At 53.1% G+C, this 27,764-nt stretch overlaps 1 protein-coding gene across 1 annotated transcript; it reads right to left on the minus strand.

Annotated features, from left to right (window-relative positions):
* AP1M1 (adaptor related protein complex 1 subunit mu 1) lies at nucleotides 1–27,652 on the minus strand. Its single transcript, XM_080805526.1, has 12 exons — nucleotides 27,508–27,652; nucleotides 21,842–21,998; nucleotides 20,401–20,468; nucleotides 18,641–18,771; nucleotides 17,780–17,927; nucleotides 8,875–9,001; nucleotides 7,679–7,821; nucleotides 7,135–7,206; nucleotides 6,566–6,724; nucleotides 1,662–1,787; nucleotides 1,011–1,086; nucleotides 1–895 (listed from the first exon to the last, which is right to left on the minus strand). Exons 1-12 carry the CDS (start codon nucleotides 27,547–27,549, stop codon nucleotides 873–875), a joined length of 1,272 nt encoding a protein of 423 aa, XP_080661652.1. The 5' UTR covers nucleotides 27,550–27,652; the 3' UTR covers nucleotides 1–872.
* Between the last annotated feature and the right edge of the window lie 112 nt (nucleotides 27,653–27,764).

Raw genomic sequence — 27,764 nt, forward strand, 5'->3', positions numbered from 1 at the left:
GCACATTTAAGTAATGGAATTTAATGTAATTGTGACACGAACATAGGGTAGTGGTGGGGTGACCCAGCACAGATGGGGGTGACCTGTGCCCCCAGCCCTCTGAGGCCACCACCTCCTTGGTGGGACAAACACTGATGTGGCTGAGTGACAGCATCGCACGGTGCGACGGACTCTGGAAGCACATCTCTGCGAGGCCTCAGTGGGGGTGGGGGTAAGCCGGGAGCCCCTGAGCCCCCGAGGAGGAGCCTCTGCTGCAGAGGCGTGGGCCAGGTTCAGGCCAGGCATGGGAGGGAACCCAATTACACGTGGGCCTTGCTGCGGAGGAGGGCACTGTGCCCTCACTAAGTGCTGCCCGAGAGCTTCAGGACAAAGGGTGGGAGGCATGGACAGTGGGGTGCACGTAAACAACAACGAACAGATGGGACAGAAACTAGGAACACTCATGAACCTGTAACATTCAACAGAACAGCAACCGAACAGTGGCCCAGCTGGCCTGGCCAGAGGCCGCGTTGCAGCCAGTGGCTGGGTGAGCATCTCCCCATCTTTTTGGTGCCTGGGGGCTCAACAGCACAAAAGGCTGTATTTGATCTCTAGAGGGAAAGATTTCATTTCCTTCCCCTCAAACTGACTCAGGGGGCAGAGAGACAAGACTTCTCGAAGATGAGCCTCTTCCGGGAGAAGGGACCCAGAGACAAGAGTGGCAACGGCAGAGCAGGTGTGCCTGGAAGAGGAGGGGTCCCCGGGAGGAGCCAGGAGGGTGGCCGGTGGCCAGGGGTGCTCCCCTCCATCCAGCAGGCTTGGCAGGTGCTTCCTCCTGGTGCTTCCTCCAGGAGCCCCAGCGCCGGGGCCGGGGGCGCTGGCTGCAGGGCCCCTCACTGGGTCCGAAGCTGGTAATCTACAATCAGGGAGGGAGGCGTTGGTTTTCTGTTCTGTACCTGGGTGGGGGGGGGAGTCCCCACCCCCAGACCCAGGGGCTGCTGCACGCCCACCGCCCTCTCAGCCATACGCACCTCCGTTCTGAGTGATGTAGCGGACCCACGGCAGGGCCTGGTAGCCGCTCTTCTCGATGATCTTCAGGTAGCGCACCTAGGGCACAGGCAGCAAGGCGTATATGCGCTGTCCCCTCTTTGTTCCCACTCCCCCCACACCTGCCCCCAAGGCCAGGGAGGGGAGGCTGTGACAAGGACCAGGCCTGCACAGGCAGAGGAGGAAATGGGTGGGGCAGGGCCTGGCTGTCACTTGCTGATGCCAAGGGAGCGGGGAGTCACTATGGAAGGGGTGGGAGAGAGCCGGAGGTGCACCCTCAGGCCCAGCGCTCCAGCAGACTCCTGGGGAGGGGGGCCCACAGTTCCCTGCCCCTCACAGACTTGCCATGGAGGTGCCTAGGGAAACAGGCCCCGTGGTGTCAAGTGTGTGGCGACTAGAGGCTTGGACTCGAGTTCTGGGGGTCAAACAAATCTCTGAGCTTGGGGCTGAAGCGCGGGGTCAGGTCCGAGTAGACAGGTGTGGAGAGAGGCAGAAGCAGGGCAGCACCGCGGCGCCCTGGGACAGGCTGTCCGGCACCCTCACTGAAGTGCTCATTTGCAGCTCTCTGAGCGGGGACAGACAGCCGGGCCTGGCCACATCTGCTCCAGGGCCCTGGCGACCCCGGCCGTACGCACCTGGATGCCAGAGGTAGTGAAGTAGGGGATCTCAAACTTGACGCTGATCGGGGGCTTGCCCTCCTTGTCCTCCGCCTCCACGCTGGGCAGGCCGAAGTGGGCCCGCATCAGGTACTCCTTGCCTCCCTGGAGGAGCAGATGAGCAGAGATGGTCAGGCGGACAGCTGTCCCCAGAGAGTTCCAGGTTGCTGGCCTGGCCAGTGAGCCCCTTCCTGCGTGGCCGTGGTCACCCAGAGTCTCGGCTCCTCCAGCGCACTTACACTCACCCAGGCCTCACGGACTGTCCGGCCAGCCGTGCCAGGGGAAATCGGTGAATTCCAAGCATGGAGAGAGTTTCAGAAACTCTCAGGAAGGGCAGACTAGTCGCTGCAAGGAAGCCTAGCCCGACAGGCCTCGGGAAGGAAGAGGGGGCACAGAGCACTAAGACAGACAGTGCAGGTGCCTCTGTGGGACATGGGCCCCCTGGCCCAGGCCAGAGTACAAGTGAACACCCCTACATGTCCAACGTCCAGGCAGCATGTGTAAGCAAGAGGGGAAAGGTCCAAGTGAGGGAAGGTGAACAGAGAGAAGTGACAAAAGAGACCAGGGTCGGGAGCTGACCATGAGTTGGACTGGAGTCCTGTTCCCAAAGGGCTAGGACGGGGGCAGTTCTGGCCCCCGAGGCTGAGCAGTGGCTCTGGAGATGGGGCCTGAGGCAGAGTCAGGAAGAACCAGAAGCCCAGTCCTGCATAGGAGGAAGGCATCGTGCTCTGGTTGTCCAGGGGCCCGGTGTGTCTTGCCTACAGCAGTGGGGAGCAAAGAGAGCCCAGCTCTGGCCACACCAAGAACCGTGTAGGCCTCGATCCCCAGGCTCCTGGAAGGAGTGGCTGCCGACCAGCTGCCTCCACCCCGAGCCGGGGGCTGTCCTCGCACTTCTCGGGTAGAGCAGAGCTGCGCCCCGGTTCCCCAGGGCGGCACTCAGGCTCCTTGCCCTGGGACGGTGCCAGTCTCTACTCACCACCCCCGGGGCCGGCGCAAGAGCGGGGACTCTGCCCGAGTCAGGCACATGTGCTGAGTAAAGACTCTGGGACAATGAGGGAAGAATAATGGGGTCCTAACAGCAGACAAAGCAGGTGGCAAAGGAATAAAATCAGCTCCACCAGCCTGTGTATGAGACAATAACCAGACCCCAAATCTGGGCCTTACAAAGACAAAAGGGAAAATGAAAGCAAAAGCACCTGCAGGGGGCAGGCCCTCCCGGCGGGGCGGTGGAAGTGGGCTCCCCTACCCTGGGTCCGTCATGTCGATGTCCGTGGGTCTGATTCTCCCACGAACAAGGCAGGCCTCCAGGCTGGCTCACAGCCCAAAACACAGCTCTGTGCTGGAACAGCAGACAAAAGATACCCCAGCAGGAGGACCAGGTGAAACAGAGCGGGGGCTGCTGTCACCGGGGAGAATTCAGGGCAAGAAGGGAGGCCAGGCCATGGTCCTGGAGGCTGCAGACCTGTGTCCACAGGGAAGGGATCATAGTCCCGAGTATCCACGGGCACGAGCTAACCCGGACGCAACCTCTGTTAAGCAGATGCTAGACGACGGGCAGAGGGCACCAGAGGAAGGCAGCGCTAAATAGGCAGACCTCAAGGGCTCCCTACCCTGATAACAGAAGCCTCGTCCTCCTCTCAAGTGCACCTGCGGCATTTACAAACTCGGACCTTCTGTTAGCACATGACAAACACGCCAAGAAATCCCAGAAGTAGAAACAGTCCAAACAACGCTCTCTGGCTCTAGCGCTCTGCAGTGAGGACAGATGAAAGTCAGAAGGCCTGCCCCCTAGGGACTTAGGAAAGAACCATGGGGCGCTTGGGTGGCTCAGGTGGTTGAGCGTCTGACTCGTGATTTTAGCTCAGATCATGATCTTGGGGTCCCGCACTGGGCTCCGCACCCAGCAGTCTGCTTGAGATTCTCTCGCCCTCTGCCCCTCCCCCCATGTTCATGCATGCTCTAAAATTAATAAATACATCTTTAAAAACGACAACTATAATCAACTCTATCCAGTTACAGAATTTCTAGATGAGCAAGTCAAATATTACGTGTCAGAAACTATGGGTTACACAGCTAAGGCAGGGCTCAGAGGAACATCTATGGCTTAAATACTTGTATTAATATAAATTTTAAAACAAAATCATCAAATGAAAATATCTAACTTGAAAAATTAGAACAAAAAAAGGATGATGAAATTCAAATCAAAGACTTGTAAAAGACAGAAAAATATTACAACAAAATTAAAAAGCAAACCCGGAAAATAAAAACAAAAAGGTAAGCTGCTAGGCAGCCTTATCCAGGGAACCAGAAGGCCCAAAGACACACAAGAAGAAAGAATAAGGAAGAAGTAACTGTTACAGGTGAATGCGAGGGAAAAAAGACCACTTTCTTCAACTTTGCAGACAACGGCGAAAGTCTGCTTAGGATAGATCATTTTGAAGGGAAATATAATTTACCCAGTCTCCGACAGAAATGGAAACTCTGAATGACCCGATTTCTACAGAAGAGATGAAGAAAGTAGTCGAGATCTGGAAGGTCGCATGGCCAAATTCTATCAACCTTCTCAAGACCAGACGATGTCCTGGGCACTTAACTGTTCTGCAGCACGGAGATGGGACACAGAGCACTTACAAAGCAGGCATAACACAAACACCTGGCAGACAGTACACCAAAAAAACAGCCTCATCAAAGTGAAACAGGTCATCAAAGTGAAAATGTCACACACAATGTTACTGATAGAATCCGATGGTGCACGGAAAAGGAAAGATCAGGTGGAGTTTGCCAGAACGCAGGGACGGTCCAGCTCCACCCACTGACAAGATCCGAACTGAGAGACACTGAAGGGGCACTTGGATAAATCTGTCACCCATTTGTGTCAAAACCGCAGTAAAGTGGGGCTGGATCGAATCCACAGCCCAGTGCAGCATCGGACTTGGAAGGGACACCTGACTGGCATCTCCGGGTTGGGGCAAGACCAGGCGGCCACTGTCTGCCACAAATTACAGGTCCCAGAGACAGCAGCCAAAGCAAGGAGGCGCCAGAGCCATCAAATGCCCGAGAAGAGCAGAGGAGAAGGAAAAACTGTATTTGGCTGAAATGATGTGGGAGGATATCTGAAAACCCACAGGACCTGAAAGAAAAACTACCCCAAAGCAGACGCCCGGTAAGGAACCAGGGCAGAAATTACCATGCAAATAGCGGCTACCCACTGGAGGGCACAGCGGAAGACCAGACCCCACTCACCAGGACGCTGACTTAAAGCTCATCTTAATGAGAAATGTGCAAACTGGCAGGAGCCTTGGGGGCTTCTGACAGTTGGGGGGCATTCTGCAGCTTTCATCTGGTTCTGGACACACGGATGTGTCCCCGCTGAGGAAATTCATTGAGCTGTCCACATTTCATCTGTCTACTTTTCTGCATGTTGTACTTCGATGAAAGTACTTCTTAAAACAAGAGAGAAGCTATGTGAGGTACATAAGGTAAACGTGAAGACAGTCCCAAAGCACTGAGGTGACAATGGCACAAAGCCTCATAAAGGTGTTCGCACTTCCGACTTGACTTATAAATTTAGTGCCAACAAACTGATTCTAAGACTTATAAGGAACACCGAACAAGTAAGCAAGCAAGAATCACCAGGAAACAAACAAGCGATGTGTGTATGGGGGGGATGGTAATAAGTTCGGGCGGGGTGGGCCTGGCCTTATCAGATGTTAAAACAGAGAATAAAGCCCTGAGTTAAAATATGGCCTTGCTGCATGGACAGAGAGACAATAGGACATTCAGAAAGATATCTTTCGTGGTGTGAAAATCTGATATTTAATAAACATGGCATTTCAAACCACTGGGGAGAAGATGGACCTTTTAGTAAACGATATTCAAAAACTGGATAGCTATTTGGAAAAAGACAAAACAGGACCTGCACCTCCCTCCATTTACCAGACCCAGCTCCGAAAGCACCTCAAATCTAAGGTGAAAAATGCCACCATACAGGTTCTAGAAGTAAATATGGGTGAATTCCTTTACATCTGGGAATAGTAAAGCTTTTCAAAGCATGACTTATAATTCAGATGTTATAAAAGGAAAAGATCAAGAAATCTGACATTAAATAATAATGAAACAAAGAATTAATTGAATCAAAAAAGGTCACGCAGCAAAAACTACCAGAAACAAAGCCAAGAGAAACATTAAACTGGGGAAAACCATTTGCAACTTACATCAAAGAAAAAGTGCTCATTTTGCTTATACAGAAAGAGCTCTCGGAAACGAAGGAAATGACCAAACCTGACAGAAAAATGAGCGAGAGGTGGCTGCTACAGTTTCCAGAGAAAGAAATGCAAATGGCCCTCAGACATAAGAAAAGGCACTCCATCTTGTTTATAAGAAAATGGCGGCGGGCCATAACCGGCATGGGAGGACACATCCACCTTCCAGGCCCTCTGGGCACCACTGGCTGCACACCCGGACTCCAGTGCTGAAAATCCTGAACACAAGCCAGGCAGCTGGGCCAGCCTGAAGTGTTCTACATTCCTGAAGCTGGTGCTGGATTCCCGAAACCCACACTGCTCAGGCCGCAAGGCAGTCTGGTCCCATCGAGGGAAGTTGAGTTCTGAACCAGTGTCAGAGAGAGGGCAAGGGGGGTGGGGGTGCTGCCCCGATGAGGAAGACAGGCCGTTCACACACAAGCTGCCTCTCCCAGCTCCAGCTTCCTCTTCCTCTCTTTGCTCAGCCAGCCCCTCAGCTCTCTGTCCACTGGCCTCCCAGAATCCCCAGGTGGGGATCACAGCCCCGTGCCCCGTTTTGAGGCTGCCGCACTGTGGTGGGGACAGGGAGCAGGTGTGGTGTGCCTGGAAGTCAAGGGGCATCCCACTGAAAAGGGCACTCACCGGGAAGGACTTGATGGACCACACGATCTCGCTGTTCTCGGGGACCCACTTGACACTCCCCACTGTCGTCTTGAACTTGGGGGAGTCGGCATCATTGGGCACGGGGATGTGGATCTCCACGTTGTTGGCTGTCGACCGCCGCTTGAACTGGCTCTTGGCCTGGAGATGAGGCCGGTGTGGCCAAGGTTGTGGAAGGCACAGGTGAGAGCCCAGCCCCCACCCAGCCTGCTCCCACCAGGGCCCTACACCCCTTGGCCTGGCTTGTGGGCCCCAAGCCGACCCCCAGTCCTCTAGGCACAGCTCACACCCTCTCAACCACCTGAGATTCTCCCTATGCCCTCAGTCCCTTTGACCTTCAGGGCTCCCCGTCCTTCCCTCTGGCTCACAATGAGGTAGCACAAGCGTTAGCCGCAGGCCTTATCTCCCAGGATAGGGAGCACAGAGCCCCGGGGCCCCTGCCCTGCTTAGGACCCTGTGCCAAAGGCTCTGAACAGGCGGGGTCATCCACCAGCCCCCTCTCTTCCTGCCCATGTCCCCAGGTTAACGCTGTGTGCGGGCTGCACGCGCACCTTGATCATGTATTCGATGCGGCTGTGGGAATGCTTCTCAATCACGGACTCGATCCATATCAAGGGCTTGACCTGTTGAGGAGAGTGAAGGTGGCACTCACACATGGTCATTTTACACAGGGCCCATCTCACAGAGGGGAAACTGAGGCCCAGGACAAGGGACCATCTGCCCGGTGTGAGCCCAACATGCCAACACCCAGGGCTATCAAAGGAGTCCACAGCCAGACTGTGATGGATATAGAGACCAAGGAGTCTCTGTGAAAATGCAGAACACATCACTGGGGCTGCTTAGAATGGGGTCTGGCCCCTCAGAAAGTGCAGCGCCCCAGGCTGTGGAACATGGGCTCCCTGGAATCTGGGCAGCCTATGGGAGCTGCCACCAGTCCGGGGGTGTCACCTTGTGGCTGTTGAGACTCACCCTGGACAGCGAATGTTCCCACCCACCAGGGAGGAGGTGGGAGCCCGTCTGGGGCCTTGGTGCATGGCGTACTGCCATCCGGGTGAAAGCCTGCCCCGGGAGGCGGGGACCTGTGGGCACACTCACGTGCGTGTTGAGGCGGTAGGACATGAGCTCAAACTCGCCATCTGGAGGGATGAAGGAGATGGTGCGGTCGTTCTCGAAGCGTGAGAGTCGCACACACTGGTGGAATTTCACGTCCTCCAGCTCCACGGACTTGCTTTTGCCACCTGAGGGGGAGCAAGGGTGAGGGCGGAACAGATCCTAGGCCCTCTGGGTCTCTCTGCCAGCAACACTCCCATTGCTTGGGGCTTCCCCTGGCACAGCAGAGCTGCCTCTCAAATCTGTGGGTCATGATGGCCAAGGGGCCTTGGTTCCCAGACAACCTCCCCTGCCCCTCCTCAGCCCCTTGGAAGCCTCGTCGCATCCCGACACCGGGCACATGCTGAGGGCAGGGCTGGGTGGCCTGGTTTAGTCTGAGTCCGCAGCAGCTAGCCCAGGGCCTAGCCAGGGCTGCCGCTCAGGAACATTTGCTGAACGACTAGTAGACCAGGCTGGCGATGCACAACAACGGCTCAGGGCTCCCAAGGTGGCCTGAACCCATCATCATCCCTTGAGTTCTGGGTTCCTGTCTTGGTTTTCTACCTCTCCACCCCCCAGAGGAGCTGTGCAGGCCGGGCCCAGCCAGAGACAGGAGCCGCCCTGATGGCCCAACACCGGAGAGGCCCTTAGTCCTGCTGCCGTGGAGGTAAGTCTGATGGCGCGGCCTCTGCTCCCGTGGCTGGTGGTCCAGCCTCAGGAAGACAGGCCCCTGGGGTCTCCCACCACATCCAGGCCAGCTGGGAGAGCTGGAGCCATGTGTGCAGCTCCAGCAGCTCAGACCCCGTGCCCCACAGAGGGGCAGGAGCTCCGCAGGGAAAGGAGAGAATAAGGCCTAATCTTGAGCCCGTTGCTCCCACCAAAATGGTATAGGGCGGGGTCGCGGACCTGCTGCGTGACCCTCCCGGAACTTAACATCTAAGGCACTCGCCCAGGTCCTCTGGCCCATGGGGCGGTGAAGGGACTTGACTTTGGGATCTTCACTCTTCCGTACTTTCTATGTCCCGGTATTGGTTTGTTAGTTTTCACAGCTGTCTCATACACAACGTGAAAATGTGTCTGAAGCAAGTGAGTGAGATCCGTGTGTTCCCTCACGCAGCTGACTAGCCCCTCGGCTCTGCTCTGAGCTCAGCAGGAGGCCCACTCCAGCCACAGGGACACAGTGGGGTTGGCGGGGTACTCACGGCCCGTGTTGTCGAAGAGGACCTTGTCGTTGAGGCCCAGGCGCAGCTCGGGCATCCCGGACAGGAAGACCCGCATCTTGATGGAGCCAACGATCTCGCTGCGCAGCACGTTGCCGTTGGCACTGACCTGGGGGGTGGCGAGGTGGGTGTGACGGGACATCCCCACTCACCAGCTACCCCTTCTCGATGCTCCTTCTCACCATCCCCTGGGCGAGCCTCATCTGCCTCTCATCCAGCCTCTGTGCCAGGGCCTCAGGCCACGCAGGCAGGCCTCTTTCGGAGCAGGCCATACTTGCTTTTCTTGAAATCTGTTTCTCCACGTGAGGCCTGAGGCCACCTACATCCTAAAGATGGGGTTTCCAGGACCCTGACCCCTCCCGGAAGTCTGGTACCACCGATCCAAAGTAACAGTGCATTTACATAGGTACGGTAACTGAGCCCTTCCTCTGTTCTGGGTGGGGCTCTGCATGCCTCAACAGCCTGCTGGCCAGGGCTCTGACTCGGGCGACCCTCTACCTCACGTGCAGACCAGGAAGCAACTGACCGCAATGAGACAGTCACAGCGGGCCAACAAGCAAGCCCTGAGACTGTCCTGAGAGAGCCAGGCTGCTGCAACACCTCTTCACACACAAGAACACTGAGGCACAGAGCAGAGGCCACATGGTGGCTGGCAGAGGTGCTGCGGCCACAGCTGGGACTGCCACCCCATATCAGCACGTCCACATGCCCAGGTGAGAGCCAGGGCTGTGAACGCAGGGGCCCAGAGCGGCCAGCCACACTCCCGTGTGGGCTGCCTCTCTTGGCAGAGGAGGAGGAGAACCCGTCCAGCCTTTAACTGGAGTGTCTGGAGAGCCCCACATGCACACAGGTGAGCCCTCTACCTCTGAGGGAGGCACAAACCTGAGGCACCAAGTAGAGGACAACCCCAGAAAAGGCACACAACAGGCCAGGAGGCCCTGCACGGTCGGGTTCCATCACCCCCACGCCCACAGCTCACTCCACTCTGCCACACTGTCCCCCACTGACCCCAGTGGGCAGGTATCTCCCTGTCCCCACAGCACACAGCAGCCACCTCTTCCTCCCCTGCCTCTCGCCAGCTCTATCTGCCTGCCCATCTCTGCCCCTCCTCAGGTGACGGGCTGTGTCGGGCTGCTCACCACTGGGCCAGCATGAGGACAGCGCCTGGGGGCAGAAGGTCCTCAGAAAGCACGTGCTAATGGGGGTCCTCGCTGGCTGGCCAGGCTCTGGCACTGACTGGCCTTACTCAGGAGGCCCTCCAGGCTCCCAGAGGTGACTGTCCCTAGATTGGGAGGGCTGTCTTCCCCTTGGGGAGTAGGGACTCCTCAGCCCCCTGTAACTGAGCACGTGAGCCAGGAAGGCAGGCTTAGGAAGGGTGCAGCCCACGAGGCTAATTTCAGCTCTGTGGGCAGCAGCCAGGCAGGGTGGGCACAGCTGAGCTGCTGAAGGACCCCACTGCGTCCAGATCACCAGAATCTGGAGGCCCGTGTTGACTTGGCTGCTGGCTCTGCAATCAGACCCTGGAGTCTGGTGCTCTGACACATCGGGGTATCCATACCTACCTCGTGCTGCCATGTGTATGGAAGAACAGGGCTCCTTCGGGCACAGACACAGGCTGGGGTGCACTGTGCTGGACACCCCGTAAACTCCTAGTGCATTCACATAGAGCTATTTAGAAGCTGCTCCTTGGGATTTGCTCTTCTAGCCCAGGACACTCTAGAGCCAGAGAGATCATGTTCTGGGCTCAATAAACAATTCAGACAAAGGTCCCAAGACAGGAGAGGCCTGTGGTTACCGGGGCCACTGTCTTGCTCCACGACTTTAACAGTAAGAAGGCAAATATGTTTACATTAAGTCCACTGGGAGAATCTGTTGGGGAAGCACTCTCGACAATTCCACAACGGGGAGCTCACCCTTCCAGGAACCCCACCCAGGGATGGGAGATGCCCCAAACACATGTCTGGGGATGAATAAGTTTGCCTATTTCTGCACTGTCTGCAGCACCTGGAAATGGGCACAACCAAGTGAGCCACGCGATGGGATTGGCCCAGTCATGGTAATCTCTGAAGGGAAGACGGAGCAGGCTGAAGGTGACATGGGTTCTGCTCTCAACCCCCCTTCCCTGCCACTGACTACAACAACAAGCCTAGGCAGGGTGCATGGGTAACCACGGAAGACTGGAAGGTGCAGCAGGTGGATCCAGGAAGAACCAGTGTAGGAGAGTGCCCTCCCAACCTCCCCTTCGTGCGGAAGTGCAGAGGAAACCTGGAAGTGGAAGTGAGCACTGGGGTGCAGACAGAACTTGCAGAATCCTCTAGCTCTGGCTTTAGGGCCAGAAGAGGAACTCCTGCCTCTTAGAGCAAGTACAGAAATCCCCTAGTTCCCCCCTTTTGTCTGATCTGTCACACCCAGGCCCCAGGCCACATAGCTGCTGTTCCCAGAGGGTGGGGCAAACCCAGGATGGGAGCCCACTGCAGACAAGCATGACAGAATGGGGATCAAGAGTCCCCAGTTGGTCACAGAACCAAAAAGGGATGCCCAAGGCAACTGGAAAGTACCAGAAAGATAGCCGAGAATGAGGAGTCCAGGAAAACAAACCCATGCAACTTGTTTATGTCTCCACGGAGCTCTCTAGAACTAGGCATGGGTGGCGAAGATGCTCATTAGTATGCCAAAGACTTTGAGATACAAATTGCACAGTCCCAGACTGACCACCGGATGGTGCATACTCTGGATAAGCTCAAAGAGCAAACGGCAAGAAGGCTTTGAAAACTGAACTGATACTCATCGCCTACTGACTGGGGGTTGCAACTTGTGGCCTGAACCTAACCAGGTCAACTGTCAGTTGAAACACAAATAATGAAGCTTCTGGTATAATCTAAACAATACCTAGAATCTTAGAATATTCAAAAAGTCCAGGATCAAATCTAAAAATACTTGGCGTACAAAGAACCATGAAAACTTTAGCTCAGATGGAAAAATACAGTCAGCAGGTCCCAACGCTGATGGAAATGCTAGAATTATCTGACAAAGACTTTAAACAGCTAGGTAAAAATCACAAACACCCTGGTAACAAATGTTAAAATAGAAAGTCTCAGCAGAGAAACAGACTACAGGAAGAAGGATCAAATGGAATTTTTGGAGCTAATAAATACAATGATTGAAATGCAAAACTTGTTGGATGGGCTCAATAGCAGAATGGGGACAAAACAGGAAAGGGTCAGTGAATTTGAAGACAGATCCAAAGGAATCATCCAATCTAAACAACCGAAATAAAAAAAAAAGTTGGGATAAAATGAACAGAGCCTCAGAACCCTTGGGTCACTGACAAAAGGTCTAACATTCATGTCCCTGGAGTTCGAACGGAAGGAGAAAGAATGAAGTGATGCGAACCTATTTGAGGAAACACTGGCTGAAAACATCCCAATTTCTGTAGAAGATGTAAGCCTACAGATTTGAGAAGCCAAACAAATCCCAAACAATAGAACCCAAAGATACCCATACCCAGACACATCATGAGCTATCTGCTAAAAATGAAAGACAAACACAAAATTTGGAAGGTATCCTAAGAAATGCAATGCCCTACAGGGGATAAGGATTTGAGTGACTGTGGATTTCTCACCAGGAAGCATGTAGCCCCGAGGGATGGCAGGACATTTTCAAGGAACCAAAGGAGAACTGTCAACCCAGAATTTGATATCCAGTCAAAATATCCTCCAGAATGAAGGTGAAAGGAAGACATTCTCAGATGAGGGAAAACCAAGTGGACCTGTTCTGAAGGAATTGCTAAAAGCAGGTCTACCACTTAGGTGGAAGGGACAAGATCCCAGAAGGAAACCTGGAAAGTCAGGAAATGAAGGGAAAGCAACAGAAGTGGCAAATGTCTGGGTTATGTGGAAGACTGTTATTCTTCCACTCTTGATTGCTGTCAGTGCTTGAGAATTGAAAGCAAAAATCTTAACACTGTCTGGGACGCCTGGGTGGCTCAGTCGGTTAAGCATCTGCCTTTGGCTCAAGTCAGGATTCAAGGCTCCCTACTCAGTAGGGAGTCTGCCTGTCCCTCTCCCTCTGCCCCTCCCCACTTCTCATGCTCTCCCTCACTTTCTCACTCACATTCTCATGTCCTCTCAAAAAAATAAATAAAATCATTAAAAAAAAAATCTTAACACTGTCTGATGTAGTTTCCAATGTATCTAGATGGATATATGGAACAACTCTAGCATCAAGGGGTAGGAAAGTTTCTGGATTCCAACTGAAATGATAAAATATTGATTCTAAGTAGATGACGAAAAGATAAGTATGCATTTTATAGCAACAACATTTTATAGGAAAAAAACTATACAGAAATATAGTAATGACCACAATGAAGAAATGAAATGGAAAACTAAAAATATCCAGACCACAGAAAGATAGAGGGGAAAAAAAACCCCAAAGGAATAAAAAACAGAGGGAACAAAAAGAAAACAAGTAATACAATGGTAGATTTTAATCTAACAAATTAATAATTACTCTAAGTATAAATGTTCTAAACATATCAATTAAAAGACAAACTCCTAGAATAAATTTTAAAAAATGACCCAGTTTGAGCACTGGATAATACATGGAAGTGTTAAATCACTATATTGTATACCTGAAACTAATATTATACTGTATGTTACCTTACTGGAATTTACATAAAAACCTTTTAAAAATGACCCAGTTATATGCTGTCTACAAGATATATGATACATGTAAGTTAAAAATAAAAGGACAGGGTACCTGCCTGGCTTAGTCAGTAGAGTGTGTGACTCTTGATCTCAGGGTTGTGAGTTTGAGCCCCAAACTAGGGGTAGAGATTACTAAAAAATAAGATCTTTAAAAATAAAATAAAAGGATTAGAAAAAGAAGTAAAAGGATAGAAAGACACATAATGTGTAAACACTGATTGAGAGAATTCTGGAATAACAATATTGATAGCAAAACAGACTTCAGAGCAAAAAAAATTACCAGGGATAAAGAGGGACATTATATAATGATAAAAGAAAGGGTTGGTTCACCAAGGAAACATAAGAATCCTAAATGTGCTTGTGCTTATCGGCACAGTGTCAAAATCTGCTAAGCAAAGGCATTAATTTACCATTAACAGCTGGAGCTTTTAACACTGTCAATAATAGTTAGAACTAGTAGACAGAAAATTAGCAAAATAAGCTAGAAGAATTGAACAACATCACCAACCAAGAGGGTTTAACTGGCATTGACAGAACACTCCACCCAAGAAAAGCAAAATATACATTTTTTTCAAGTTCATAGGAACATTCACCAAGATAAGATTATATTCTGGGTCATTAAAATAAACTTTAACAAAATTTAAAGAACCAACATTATTAAAAGTATATTCTTAGATGATAATGCAATTAAGTTAAAAATCAGTGACACAGAAAAATTTGTGAACACTTAAAAATTAAACAAAACACTTTTGTTAAATAATCTATGGGTCAAAAAGGAAGTCTCAAGGGAAATTTGAACATATCCTGAACAAAAATGAAAATCCAACAAACCAGTTATGGGTTGCAGCTAACACAGTACTTATACATTAATAGCATTAAATATTTATATTAGAAAAGAGGAAAGGTTTCAAATCAGTATCTTCAGTTTCCACTTAAAGAAACTAGAAAAAGAAGAGCAAAATAAACTCAAATCACAGAGAAGAAAATACTGGTGCTAATAGCAGAAATCAATGAAATTGAAAACAGGAAAACAACAGAGAAAATCAATGAAACCAAAGCCACTTCTTGGTAAAGATCGATAAAATAGATGAAACTCTCACAAAACTGACAAAGAAAAAAAAATGACATAAACGGCCAATATCTGGAATGAAAGAGGGGACAACAGCATAGACCCTGCAGACATTAAAAAGACAATAAGGGAATACCGTAAACAACACTATGCATATAAACTCAATGACTTCGAGGAAATGGAACAGCTTCTTAAAAACAACACACTACCAAAACTCACCCAAGATGAAAGAGAAAATCTGAATAATTCTATAACCATTACAGGATTGAAATCTGTAGCTAAAATCATCCTGAAAAAGGGGTACTTGGGTGGCTCAGTTGGTTAAGTGTTCAATTCTTGATTTTGGCCTAGGTCATGATCTCAGGGTGGTGAGATCGAGCCCCATATCAGGCTCCGCACTGGGCGTGGAGCCTGCTTAAGATTCTCTCTCTCCTTCTGCCCATCCTCTCTTAAAACAAAAACTCTGAAAAAGATATCTCTAGGCTCAGAGAGTTTCATAGGTGAATTCCACTAAATAAAATAAAAGATACACAATTTAATGATACCTTCAAAAAATGAAATAGTTAGGTATAACTCTAACAAAACATGCACATGGTAAAAAACTACCAAACATTGATGAAAGAAATCAAAGATGACCTAACCAGAGAAAGAGATATATAGCATTTGTGGCTTTTGAGACTTAATATACTAACGATATCAATTTTCTCCCACACTGATTAATAGAGTTATTTAATAAAATACCAATCAAAATCCCAGCAGGGGGGGTATAGCTCAGTGGTAGAGCATTTGACTGCAAAATCCCAGCAGGATCTTTTTGTAGATAAGACAAGCCAATTCTAAAATTTTATACAAAGGAATTAAATACCTAAAACAATTCTGAAAAAGAAGAATGTTGGCAGGACCACACAGTCTGATTTTCAGACTTAATAAAGTTACAGTTATCAAGACAGTGAGGTATGGGCGAATGAACAGATATACAGATCAATGGAACAGTATAGAGTCCAGAAATAGACTCACATGAATATAGCCAATTGCTTTCTGACAAAAATATAAAAGCAATTCAGTGGAGAAAGGGATAGTTTGAAAAAAAAAATGATACTGGAACAACTGCAAAACACTGTTCCAGATACAAAAAAAATGCATATAAACCTCCTACCTTATATAAAACTTAACTCAAAACTGATCATAAACGTAAAACTATAAAACTTTCTGAAGAAATTTAAGAAGAAACCTATATGACCTTGGGTTTGGCAATGAGTTCTCAGACATGGCACCAAAAGCACACAGACTAAAAAATCAGTAATTGGACTTTGTCAAAATTAAAAACTTTTGTCCTGTGAAAGACACTGCACCAGAAGCATGAAAAGACAAGTGACAGACCAGGAAAAAACATCTGCAAATCACATCTGATGAAATACAAGAATACACGAAGAACTTTCAAAATCCAACAATCAGGAAAAAAAAACCCAGTTTAAAAATACTCAAAAGACATGAAAAGACACTTCTCCAAAGATGATATATGGATGACAAAGAAGCACACGAAGAAATGGTTATAGTTAGCCATCAGGGAAATTAAAAATTACAAATTAAAGCCATGATGAGCTAACACGACACACCGATGAGGATGGCGAAAATCGAAACTCCGATCGAGGGTGTGGGACAGCCAGAACTCCCCTCTACTGCTGGTAGAAAGGTGAAGATGCTGCAGCCACTTTGGAAGACGGTTTGGCATTTTCTTACAAAGTTAACACACACTTACCATATGACCCAGCAATCTCACTCCTGGGAATTTGCCCTAGAGAAATGAAAACTTCTGTCCACATGCAAACCTGTATGTGAAACATTTACAGCATCTCTATTCACAACTCCCCAACATTGGGAACAACCCAACAGCCCTTCAATCGGTGAATGGACCCACAAGGTGTGGTTCAGGATATAAAATAAATGTAAGTAAATATAAGAAGAAACAAACTTTTGATAAACACGGTAACTCGGATGAATCTCAAAGGCATTATGCTAAGTGGAAGCCAGACTCAAAAGGTCACATACTGTATGATTCCGTTCATAGGATAATCCCAAAACAACACTAGAGTAGTCCCCCCTTTATCTGCAGGAGATACGTTCCAACACCCCATGGATGCCTGAAGCCGCAGACAATAACGAAACTTCTATGTACTATGCTTTTTTCCTATACATATATTTCTCTAATAAAGTTTAATTTATCAACGAGGCACAGTGAGAGATGAACAATGAACTAATAATAAAAATGGACAATTAGAACAATATACTATAAGAAAAGGTATGTGAATGTGATTTCTCTCTCTCTTTCTCTCAACATGTGATTGTCCTAGACCACGGGCCTGGTGATGCCGCGTGAGGCTGCTACCGACCTTCTGACAATAGGCCAGAGGAGGACCCTCGGATTCCAGACCGCGGTTGATGGGAGAAGAGAAACCATGGAGGGTGGGGGCTCCCGGACAGTGAGGGGGACCAGAGTGGTGGCCGCTGGGCGGAGGAGAAGGCGGAAGGCGGGGACTACCAACGGGTGGCAGGAGGGAGGCTTTAGATGGGATGTGTATCCTGATTATGGCAGTGCGCTACAAAAATCTGCACATGTGCTAAGTTTAACAGACAAGAAGGTCAATTTTACTTAGTGATAATTTAAAAAATAAAATCAAAGGCAAAAGCAAACCTGCACAAAACAGCCAAACAACAACAAGGAAAGAAGCTGTGGGAGAACCACACCTTACTGCTCTCAGCTTTACGGAGAGACCACGCGTTTGTGGATGCGTAGATGGGGTGGGATGACAGCGAGTCTTCAGTGAGGTGGTCTGTCTGAATGTGGAGGCCTTTGCCTTCTCACTTTCCGCCCTGCTTTAAACAGCAACAGCGCAGTGTGCCCGCACGGACTCTGAATAGGAACACGAGCTAGCGCGAGAGCACAGGCGCCCCAGGGGCCCCGCAGGGCCTAACCTGAACCGCTGGTCAGCATCACACAGAAAGTAAACGTCTCTCAGGGCCTGGCTAGTTTTAAAAGTCTAGCTGCTTTTTCTTCAATCACAGAGAAGACAAAATTTCTCTAAAAGCAGCAAAGAAAGGAAAGGGAGCCTACCAAGAGGTTGACAGATTCGATGACGTCCAAGAACACCTCGTTCTTCCGGTACTTGATGCCCTCGGACCGCCAGGACACTGCGTTGGTGACGGTGGCTGGGGGCCTCGGCGCCCCCGTTTCCAGCTTGTGGCCTTCCTGAGTGATGTATCTGTGGGACCACACCCAGGGTCAGGAGCTGGGGCACCGGCATTTGGAAAACAGTCAAGAAGCCCCAACAAACTCATTAACTGAGTGTAGAGCATGCAATTTGGGGGCGGGGGGTGGCAAGGAGACAGCAGTGGTGAGGAAAACAAGGAATGGGCACCACCTGCTCTCTTGATGGGTGGGCAGAGGGGACTAACCCCTGGGGGGGGAAGCTGGTGACCTTGATCACACCTGGGGACTGATGGGCGCGGGATGTCAGCCAGTTACGTGGCTTCTCCGAGTGTCCCCTGTGCCATGTAAAACGGGGAGCCGCACCCCTCATGCAAAGCAGTGAAGGTGAAGCATTCACCACGGCGGGGCCTGGTGCCCAGGAGGGACTTGATCCGCCTGCCCCTGGTGCAAAGGGCAGGGCTGCCAAGAAGAATGCGTTTTTCTCTGGCCTCATGCATGACAATGAAAACAGAGGAAGGTGACTCCCTAATGACCAGGCACGTAGTGCACCACCTAGCACAAGCGACATGCTCGTGGCGTACAGGGACACTGAGCCGCCAAGAATCTACGACCACCCAGGAGCCCGCAAACGCCCAGGTTCGGCCGGAGACGGAGACGGGGTGGCGGCTCACATCGGGAAGGCGCTTTCGTTTCCTCCTGTCTCCACATCTGATGACATCAACGCTGTGATGTCGCCAGGCCTGGGTCCCCACCCTGCCCACTCACTCCTGCAGGATCTTGCTGTCGGTGGTCTGGGGGTAGCCGAAGTCCATGAGCTCATCCAGCAGCTCGTAGATGATGACAAAGTTATCACGGATACTCTCCTCCTCCAGCTCCTTGAAGTACTCAGAGAACACCTGTGGTGGGGGCAGCAGGTGGGTGATACGGGGCCAAGCAAGGGGAAGCGCCTGCAGGAAGCCACTTGGCCTTCAGGCCCCAGAGCCCACAGCCCTCTTGCCCACCAGCTGCATCCGCCCATGTGCGAGGCTGGGCGACAGGCCACAGATGAGGCCTCAGGCTCGGAGCCTGGGCAGGAGGACGCACTGGCTGCTGGAGAGGCAGGGAGCAGGCTGCGGGCAGTGCAGGCATCCTCGGGGGCCTGGCAGAGCTCTGCATCTCCATCTCTTTGGGTCCCCAATCTTCTCGAGACAACCCAATGATCCCCACCGGGTCTGGGGTCCCATTAGATCTTCTCTTTAATCCCCACTGTTAACTGTCACCCTGAGCATGTCACAAGTGACTCAGGTGACGGGCAAGAGCCACTGGGGACAGAACAAGCAGTTCTTCTGGTCTCTTCCAACTCCCCTGAGCTGTGACACATCTCCCCCAGTTCAACAGGAAATTAAGAGGATCAAAGAAGGGAAGGGAGAAAAGTTTCATCAGCACTAACGCTGAAGGAAAGTCACCAAGGCAAAAAGGAAATGCCAAATGCTGCAGGGAGAAGAAACTTCCTCCTTCCCCCTCTCTGGTCCGCTGATGTCCCTCTGCATCCTGGGACCAGCCGCTCGGCCTCTCTCTACTCGCAAGTCACTCCTGCAATGGTGCCACTGCTCTGGGACGAGCACCTACTCCTCAGCCCGACCCAGGCTCCCCAGGGGGACACACACTCTCCTGCCCCCATGTTCTCATCGCCCAGACCAGCCCATTCCCCAGTGTTCAGCACTTGTGGCTCCTGAGCTGGCTGCACATGGCACCACCTGGGGGACCACAGCTCTCCTGGGCTCACCCAGGCCTCCTGGGTCTGGTTCTCCACTTTCTTCAACTCCCTGGCCCCTGCTCCAGTCAGGCCCTCCATTTGCCCTATGGAAGTCTGCAGCAACTTCCTCATTGGTCTCCTGCCGCCTTCTAGTTCCTCCTCCATTTAGCAGCCTGCCAGATGCTCTCAATTCCAGTCAGGTCTTGTCAATCTCCCGTGGGGAGAACTTCAAGTTCCCCACCATCTCTCATTACTCTTGGAATGAAATTCAAATTCCCCCCAGCCCCTGTGCGTCCCTAACCCCAGTCCAGCTCCGCCAACCTTGCTGACCTCAGCCCCACACTATCCTGAGCACACTGGCCAGCCTGATGCTCCCTGACTATACCATCCCACATGCACTCCTGCCCCAGGGCCTTTGCATGTGCTGCTCTCGCTGCCTCCCCATCTCTGAGCAGATCTGGTTCTGCCCTCCTCCTGGCTAGCCTACCTTGCTAAGCTCTGACTCTCAGCTGGTCACCTGCCACCCTTCCCCAGCCAATTGTGGGCCACAGCTGACCCTCCTGGATTCAGGGCGCGCTGACCTGCCCCAAGCTCTGCCTCTTATTCACTTTCCCCTCCTCACCATGTCAGATGGACAACGAAGGCCATAAAATCCCACATGTGGGGCAGCTGGAGCTCCCTCTTCCCATTTCCCGGGGTTCCAGCCCCACAACTCCCTAGGGTGCTGCAGCCCTCAGGGGGTGTGGGCAGAGGCCCGTAGCAGAGCCAGGGTGACTGTGGTTCGACTCACCTGAACCACCTTATAAAGGAAGGAGAACACCAGCGACACGCATGCGTTCTTCTTTGATGTGGCAACCACTGCATGGCAGCCCCAGTTAAGGAGTGTTCAGAGGCCTGGGCTGGTACCTCACAGACCCCGGTTCACCACAGGTCTGAGGGGGACCCCACAGCCATGCGGGGTTCAGAACCTCCCTCAACCCAATCCCATTCACTTGGCCTTCAGTGAGTTACTGAGCTTATGACCTGAGCCAGGCCTGAGACGTAGCAGTCACCCGACGTGGTCCCAGCCCCAAGGGAGTCCCCCATGACAGAGAGGCACAAGGGGCACAGGGAACCCACTCCAGCCACTGGGTTGGTGGGGAGGGGCTGCCATGAGGAGCTGCTACCTGAGCCGAGAGCCAAAGCCCAGGGTGGTGGTGGGGGTGTACCTCGGGTGGGGTGAACGTCCCGGGGTGGGGAGCAGAAAGCAGGACCACAACTGGTCCTTCCCCAAAGCCAGTGGCTTAGGCGATCCCCCTGAGGCCAGGGCTCCCCAGCCAGGCTCCGGCAGAGGTAGCCAGGGCCAGAGCTGGCTTGATCCCTTCCTGCAAGCCTTGGCTCCTAAAGCAAACCTTTCTAACGGACTCTCCATTTTCCTACTTGTTTGATGGGGGCCTGACAGTGGATTCATAGAGATGATGTGTGTAACATGTGCGGCACAGACTCTTCCTCCAACACAAGGGAGGGTCCCTGCCTCATGGGGTCAGCGTGTGCTACACACTTCCCGTTCCTTTCCCTTAAGGGCCTCGAGCCACCTGAGGAGGCTGGTTCCTCCGCTGTAGGCCCATGTGCTGTGCCCTGGACGTGCCTGTTCATAACACACCCGTGTCACCTGGCCCCTGGGGCTGAGCCCGGAGCTCCAGGTGGAAGGGATGACGGGGCCCATGTCCACCTCACTTCCTGCCCACAACAGGGACCCAGGAAACCGATGGTGGGCCAGTCAAAGGAGTGCTGGCCTCTGTCCTCCAGCCCGGGATCACATGCCCTTCTGCTGCTTTCTAAGGAGGGACAACAGGCCCTCAAGGCCGGGCCCTGCTGGAAACTGTCACCGACAGTGGAACCAGGGAGCAGGAAGGGGATGTTGGGCAGCAGCACCCAGAGAGGTGAGCAGTTGCCGTCTCCTCCCCGGGCCCGACTGGGAACTGGTCAGACAGCTCCTGCTGTGCTCACACCACCACCACCTCCACACCTGGATGGCCACCGCCCAGACCCAGGGCAGCTTCACAGACCGCCAATTCCTGGGCTACAGGCAGCCTGAGGTACTCTGGAGCCGCCCCCCAGGCCCTCCGGAGTGGGAGGGGAAGGAGCAACCGAGGCTGCAGGAGCGGGACCTCAGGGAGTTCTCGGTCGCCCGTGCATGCCTGTGTGTGTGCGCACAGCAGGCCCCGGGGAGCTGCTCCGCAAAGGGATACGATACAGATTGTTGTGCTTGATCCACATGAAGCGGACGCCCCCGTGGGCCAGGATGGGCGACAGCATCCCTTCCTCCTCCTTCTCCATCAGGATAGGCATGAAGTGCTCCACCTCCGACATGTCCACGTCGCCGCGGTAATTCCGGCAGATGAGCACCTGGGCGGGGCGGGGAGGAACACTGCTTTCACCGTGAGCCCACAAGCCAGGTGCCTGGAGTGGGAAGGTGGCTAGTCACAGCCCTGTCCATCAGAGACTCCAGGCCATGCTGATCTCTGTCCCCCAGGGAATTCCTCAAAGAGAGCATTTCCCAAAGTGAACGCCACAGGGGCCAGCCCACTGCTCTGCAGGGGAGGGGAATAGGGGGCAAGGGTCTGGGACTGAGCCAACTACGGGGTGTCAGGTTAAAACAACATCCTGTCAGCTCTCTCGATGCAGACCTTCCCAGAGCCTTGCCTATGCTAACACACCCCACTCTTCTGCCTGTGTCAGGGTGCCCGCCCATTCAGGGGACACCGCTGAATGTTTGTGTCCACCAGAATCCCCCTGTGGCCTGAGAAGCACCTCCTAATGCTGTTGCTTCTTTCTTGCTCTTTCACAGCCCCTGGGTGAGGACACGCAGCACCCAGAACCCTCATCTGCTGCTCCCAGAGACTTACCATGGGACAAGCACTTCGGGAAAGTCTGGCAGGCTCTCACACAGGGAGATCTAGCGTAAGACCCAGCCATTCCTCTCTTAGATATTTACCCAAGAGAAGCGAAATCGTACATACACACCAAGACCCATATTCGCTGCACCTTTACTGTAAATGGATCGGGCTGGAAGGAGAGCCAGCGTCCTCTGACGGGGGAATGGAAATAAGAACTCTGTCCATCCACAGCCCGGAAGGCTCCTCAGCCATGACAAGGAACGTCTACTGCCATGGGTGGCAGCACGACGGACTCCCAGGACCACTGGGTCAGGTAAGCGACCAGACAATGGGCAGCATATCCCAGCCCAGGGGATTGCACTTACATAAAGCCCTCGCAAGGGTGACAGAAAACACGTCCGTGGCGGCCCGGGGATGGGCTAGACACAAGGGGTGCGAGGAAGCCTTGGGGGTGATGGGGTGTATGCATGCGGCTTCCCGGGTTTACACAATGACTGAACTCATCAAATAAACACGGTTTGGACCATGAAAGCGACCCCTCCCGGAAGGGATAAAGAGGAGGCCGAGCTCTGCCAGGCTGCACAATGCTCTCTCTGGAGACGGGTGCTCTGGGCAGCTGTGCCTGAGTCAGCCCTGGGCCCCTGGTTGCCTGTGTGTGCCGGGCTGCTGCCACGAGCCCGGGAGGACAGCGGCAGCAGGACTTGGCACCAAGGCAAGAGGGGCCCTGCGGAGCTGACCACGCCGGCAGCGCCGGCCTCAGAACCTCTAGTTCCACAAAATACACTGTCTTTGTTGTTTCAAGCCAGGACAGAGAGAGAATCAGAGAGAGAGAGAGTCAAAAACGAGAATCTTTTTCCTAGTTTCCCTTTCCTGGTCTGTGTCCTCTTCCTGCGAGGTCCAGAAGGCCTCAGGGAGCCAGCACCCAGTGGGCCAGGGCACGTGGGCCAGGCCCAGGCTACTCCTTGCCGGGAACAGACAAGGCAGGACTGTTACTTTTAGAGAGATGCACAGTCTGCCCATGGTCACACGGCCTGTCTGCGGTCACACAGCCAGCAGAGGTGAGTCTGGATTCTAACCAGTTCTTGCCCCCCGCATGGTCCCTTCTGCTCCCTGAACATTGCTTTCCTGGCTTCCCAAGGCCCAGCTTCTTCCCCAGGTATACTGTTTTGGGGGCTGCTGCTGGCAGGGAGCCCCAAGTCCCCAGAATGGTCAGAGGAAAGAGCAGGGAGCAACTTCTCTCCCTCATCTTCTTCACCAGGGCTGGAGAGAGGCCCGCTCACCCCCCCAGCAGGCACTGTATGCCCCTCTACCATACACCGGGCTGGACCTGGGGACACAGAGGTGACCAAAACAGAGTCCCTGCACTGGGACACTTGCTTAGGAGGAACTGAGAGCCTCCCGACGGTGTGACCTTCTAACTGAGGCCGGAAGGGATGGGGGCATAGAGGCAGGGGGACCAAGATAGCTAAAGCCACTGGGTAGAGTCAGGGGTGCAGCCCATGGTGGGACCTACGAGTGCTGGGTAGGTGGAGTGAGGAGAACCTCAGAACTTGGGCTGCAGGTCCCGGATGAGAGGACAAAGGCAGGAGACAGGACAGACTGAAGGGAGGCAGGCAACGTTGAGGAGACAAACCTCTATCCCTATGGCTGCTCTTGACCCACACAATTCCTTCCCCACAAAAAAAGAGGGGTCTTCTTAAGCAGAACTCAGACTGGGAATCTCTCTGCTGAAACTGCTGTCTACCCCAGTCTCCCCCATCCTGAAAGCAAACTGCACGCTGAACCCCATGGCAAACTGGTTCTTCATGGCTCCGCCGATGCCTCTCAGTCCATCTCGCCCCCACCCTCACTCCCCCACCTCCAGGTCACTCCATTCCAGCCATCCTGGTCCCCTAGCCATTCTCTGAGCCCTCCACATCTGTTCCTGCCTCAAGGCCTCGGCACCTGCAGCTCCCTCTGCCCAGAATGCCCCCGCCTCTTCCAACTTCTCAAGCCTCAGGTCAGGCGGCACCTCCCCCAAGAAGTCAGAGAGAGCAGAGCCTGTCCCTCCCTAGCCCAGCTCCACTTGTCCTTCACTGCCCACAACACTGCTGCACTATAATTTCTATCCTCTTTTATGGTCTGTCCCTTCTGCCAGAATCTAACACTCCCTGAGAATGATGACCACTTCTAACTCGTTCTCAACTGTGTCCCAGCACCCCCAGCAGAGCCTGATCCCGGTAGGTGCTCAGTGAATGTCTGTGGGGTGAACACGGGGTGAGGAGAGAAAGGAGGCCAGGATAATGCCCAGGTCTCCAATGAGGGCAGTCCCGTGGATGGTGGTATCACTCATTGAGATGCGGACCGAGCCGGTCTGGGGTGGCAGCCAGCTCATTTTGGGAAATGCCAGGTCTTTGGTGGCTGTGGGACCTCCGAGGTGTCCCAGAGGACAACGGATCTCCAGATAAGTACTCTGGACTGTGGCATAAACTTGAGTCCCTAGTATAGGGATGTGAATCAAAGCCTGCCCAAAGTGGGGGTGGGACTCCTAGGCCTGAGCAGGAGGAGTCAACATCCAAGGGGAGAGGCCAGTACACGGAGACAGAAATGAGCAAAATAAGAGGGAGCAGCAACTCGGAGACCAAAGGGAGCCCACCGAGGAGTATGGTAGTTGTGTCCGAAGCTGCAGAGAAACAAGAAAGTAAGGGCAAGGAGATGTCCATGAAGGCTTTCTAGCAGCTAACTGTGGCCATGCTGGTTTCCCTGGTGATCAGAGGTTCTGGCTGGCAGACAGATGTATGGTCATGAATTTCTTAATAGGCCATTACCTTACTTTTTATTAAATATAGTCTGCACAAAAGGTCCTTTTAAAACCTGAGGTCCATGGGGAATGGAGTAATAAACAGCATGATGATTGCTGAGGACAGGAGGCAAGTCCATGACTGCCCTGGGAGCGTTCTGAAAGGCAGGTCTGGTCATGCTCCTCCCAGTTGACAATCTCCTCTGGTCCCTCCTGTTTCTCGGGATCCCACTGGTCCCTTCTGTTCCTCATTCCCATCTGGACATCCTCAACCACTCATGGCCCAGCTGGTGCCAACCTCCAGGCTCCAGCATTACCCAGGTCTTCTGGCTCACCAGCCCCAGCAGGCCGCCCCTGACCCCTCAGGCCAACCATGCTGCTCCCATGTCCACCTGACTGTCACCTGGTCCCAGCTCTGGCACCTCCTTCCTCCAGGAAGCCTTTTGTAACTACTTCTCCTTCTGCAGCCAAAACTGAGGTTGGCATCTATATCACCTGGGGCTGTGTCCATGCCCTCACAAGCTACCTAGATCTGACCATTTGCATCCATCCACTTCCGTGTGTCTCCCCTGCTAGACCTTGAGGCCCCAAATGGCGTTAAGGACGGTGGGCCATGGCTGGTGCAAGCCCATCTCAAACGTCTGCTCAGAGAGTTTGCACAGAAACACCACAACCAGCCTGTGTGAGCAGTGAGGAAAACAAGGCTCAGAGAAGAGAAGGTACTTGCCTGAGGTCACACAGCTGAGCAGCAGAGGTGGGTTTTGAACTCAGCCCTAACTGCACAGTCACGATGAGACAGTCCGCACTGAGCTTGGTGCACGCTAGGTGCTCATGAAATGTTTGCAGAAGGAATGAGAGATCTGAGATAAGGCAGCCTTTGGGAACCCGGGACACAGTGGCTCCCGTGGAAGGAAGAACACGTGTGACAAGAACACTAGGAACACTGCACCCACTTGGCCCCGGTGTGCCCTTTGTCTTCCCTTGCCTGAGGGCTAGGGAAGGGAGTCCAGCACCAGGCCTCACTAGTTGTTGACTTTGGGTGGCATCCAGGGCAGGCGACCCACTCGAGGGACTCTCGGAAAGTGCTAGAGCGAGGTACTCTGGGACGGGGGCAGGAAGGGATAGCCACTTCACCTCTTCACTCCCCACTGCTTTGGAGCTGACTCCTACTTGGCCCCCTGGGCCCAATGCCCACCTCTCTTCCAGTGATCCACGCAGGACTGGTTTAGCATTGTTGGTAGTGTTCCTATGTCCAGATGCAAGAGGCTAATACTCACTTGCCTTCCAGTCAGGACAGACTTGGGGGAAGGCAGCAGCTCTGAGGCTCTGAGATCCCTCCTTGAAGAAGTTTTCCTGGAGTCCCCTGAGAATGGCGCCTGGGTCCTAGCCATGTGCAACTCTTCCTTTAGGTCTAAGCCAGATTTGTCAGATTTCCCTCCCGGAAGCCCTCCCTGACCCCCAGCCAGGGCATAGTCTCCTATTACATTGTCACTGCTTCATGATGGCAACTGACATTGATTCGTGCTTTCTGAGATCAGTGTCCCTTTCTCCCACTAGACTGTGAGCTCCAGAAGGATTCCGATTTTGCTCACCAAAGGCAGCCCAAGGCTAAGCACCCCTAACGGGTGCTCCCCAGATATCAGCTGACTCCTATACCTGCCGTTCTGTGGCTGGTGTGACCTTGGGCAGATGGCGCGCCTCTCTGTGCCTCAGTTTCTCCCTCTGTAAAATGGCCCTCCCACCACCCACTTCACTTAATCCTGTAACTCTGTGTCACCCCGAACATTAAGAAATTTACGCAGGGACTGGTCAAAAGAAATCACCGGATAAGGAGGGCGGGACTGGCCCGAGGGCACACTGTCCCCGACACGCCTCACCACCACTGGCCAAGGGTCGCACGGCCCCTGAACGCCAGTCCTGGCTTCGAAGCCGACTGTGGCCCGCCCTCCCAGCTGCCTCGGGTTCCCCCATACCCCCACCGAGGCTTGAGCACCCGACCCACAGTGGGAGGGGGGCCATGCAGGTGTGTTACCTAGCAACAGGGCGGGGCTCCCGGATGGAAGCCCCCGCCAGGTTACCTAGCAACAGGGTGGGGCCCTCAGGTGAGGTCCACCAGCCTCCTCGCCTAAGACTAGGGTGGGTCCCATTGGCGGGTTACCTAGCAACGGGGTGGGTCCCCTCCAGGGGGCGAGGCCCCACCGGTTGCCTGGCAACGGGGAGGGTGGAGAGCCGTATGTACCTTGCCCTTTAGGTCCAGCACGTAGACGGCGCTGGCGGACATGACGGCTGCGGGAAGCCTCGGCAGCTGCCGAGGGCGGCGACGGCGGGGACCTGCCGGGCGTTGAGCAAGGCCGGGCGCGCCCCGCGACAGTTCGCCTCCACTTCCGGTCCGGGGAGCCGCGCGCGGACCGTTATGTCCGGTCGGGGAGGGGCTGCCAGAAAGGCGCAGGCGCGAGGCGGAGTATGCGCAGGCGCAGTATACCCGATGTGACCTTA

Source organism: Martes martes (assembly GCF_963455335.1).
Source record: "Martes martes genome assembly, chromosome: 1".
Lineage (NCBI taxonomy): Eukaryota > Metazoa > Chordata > Mammalia > Carnivora > Mustelidae > Martes > Martes martes.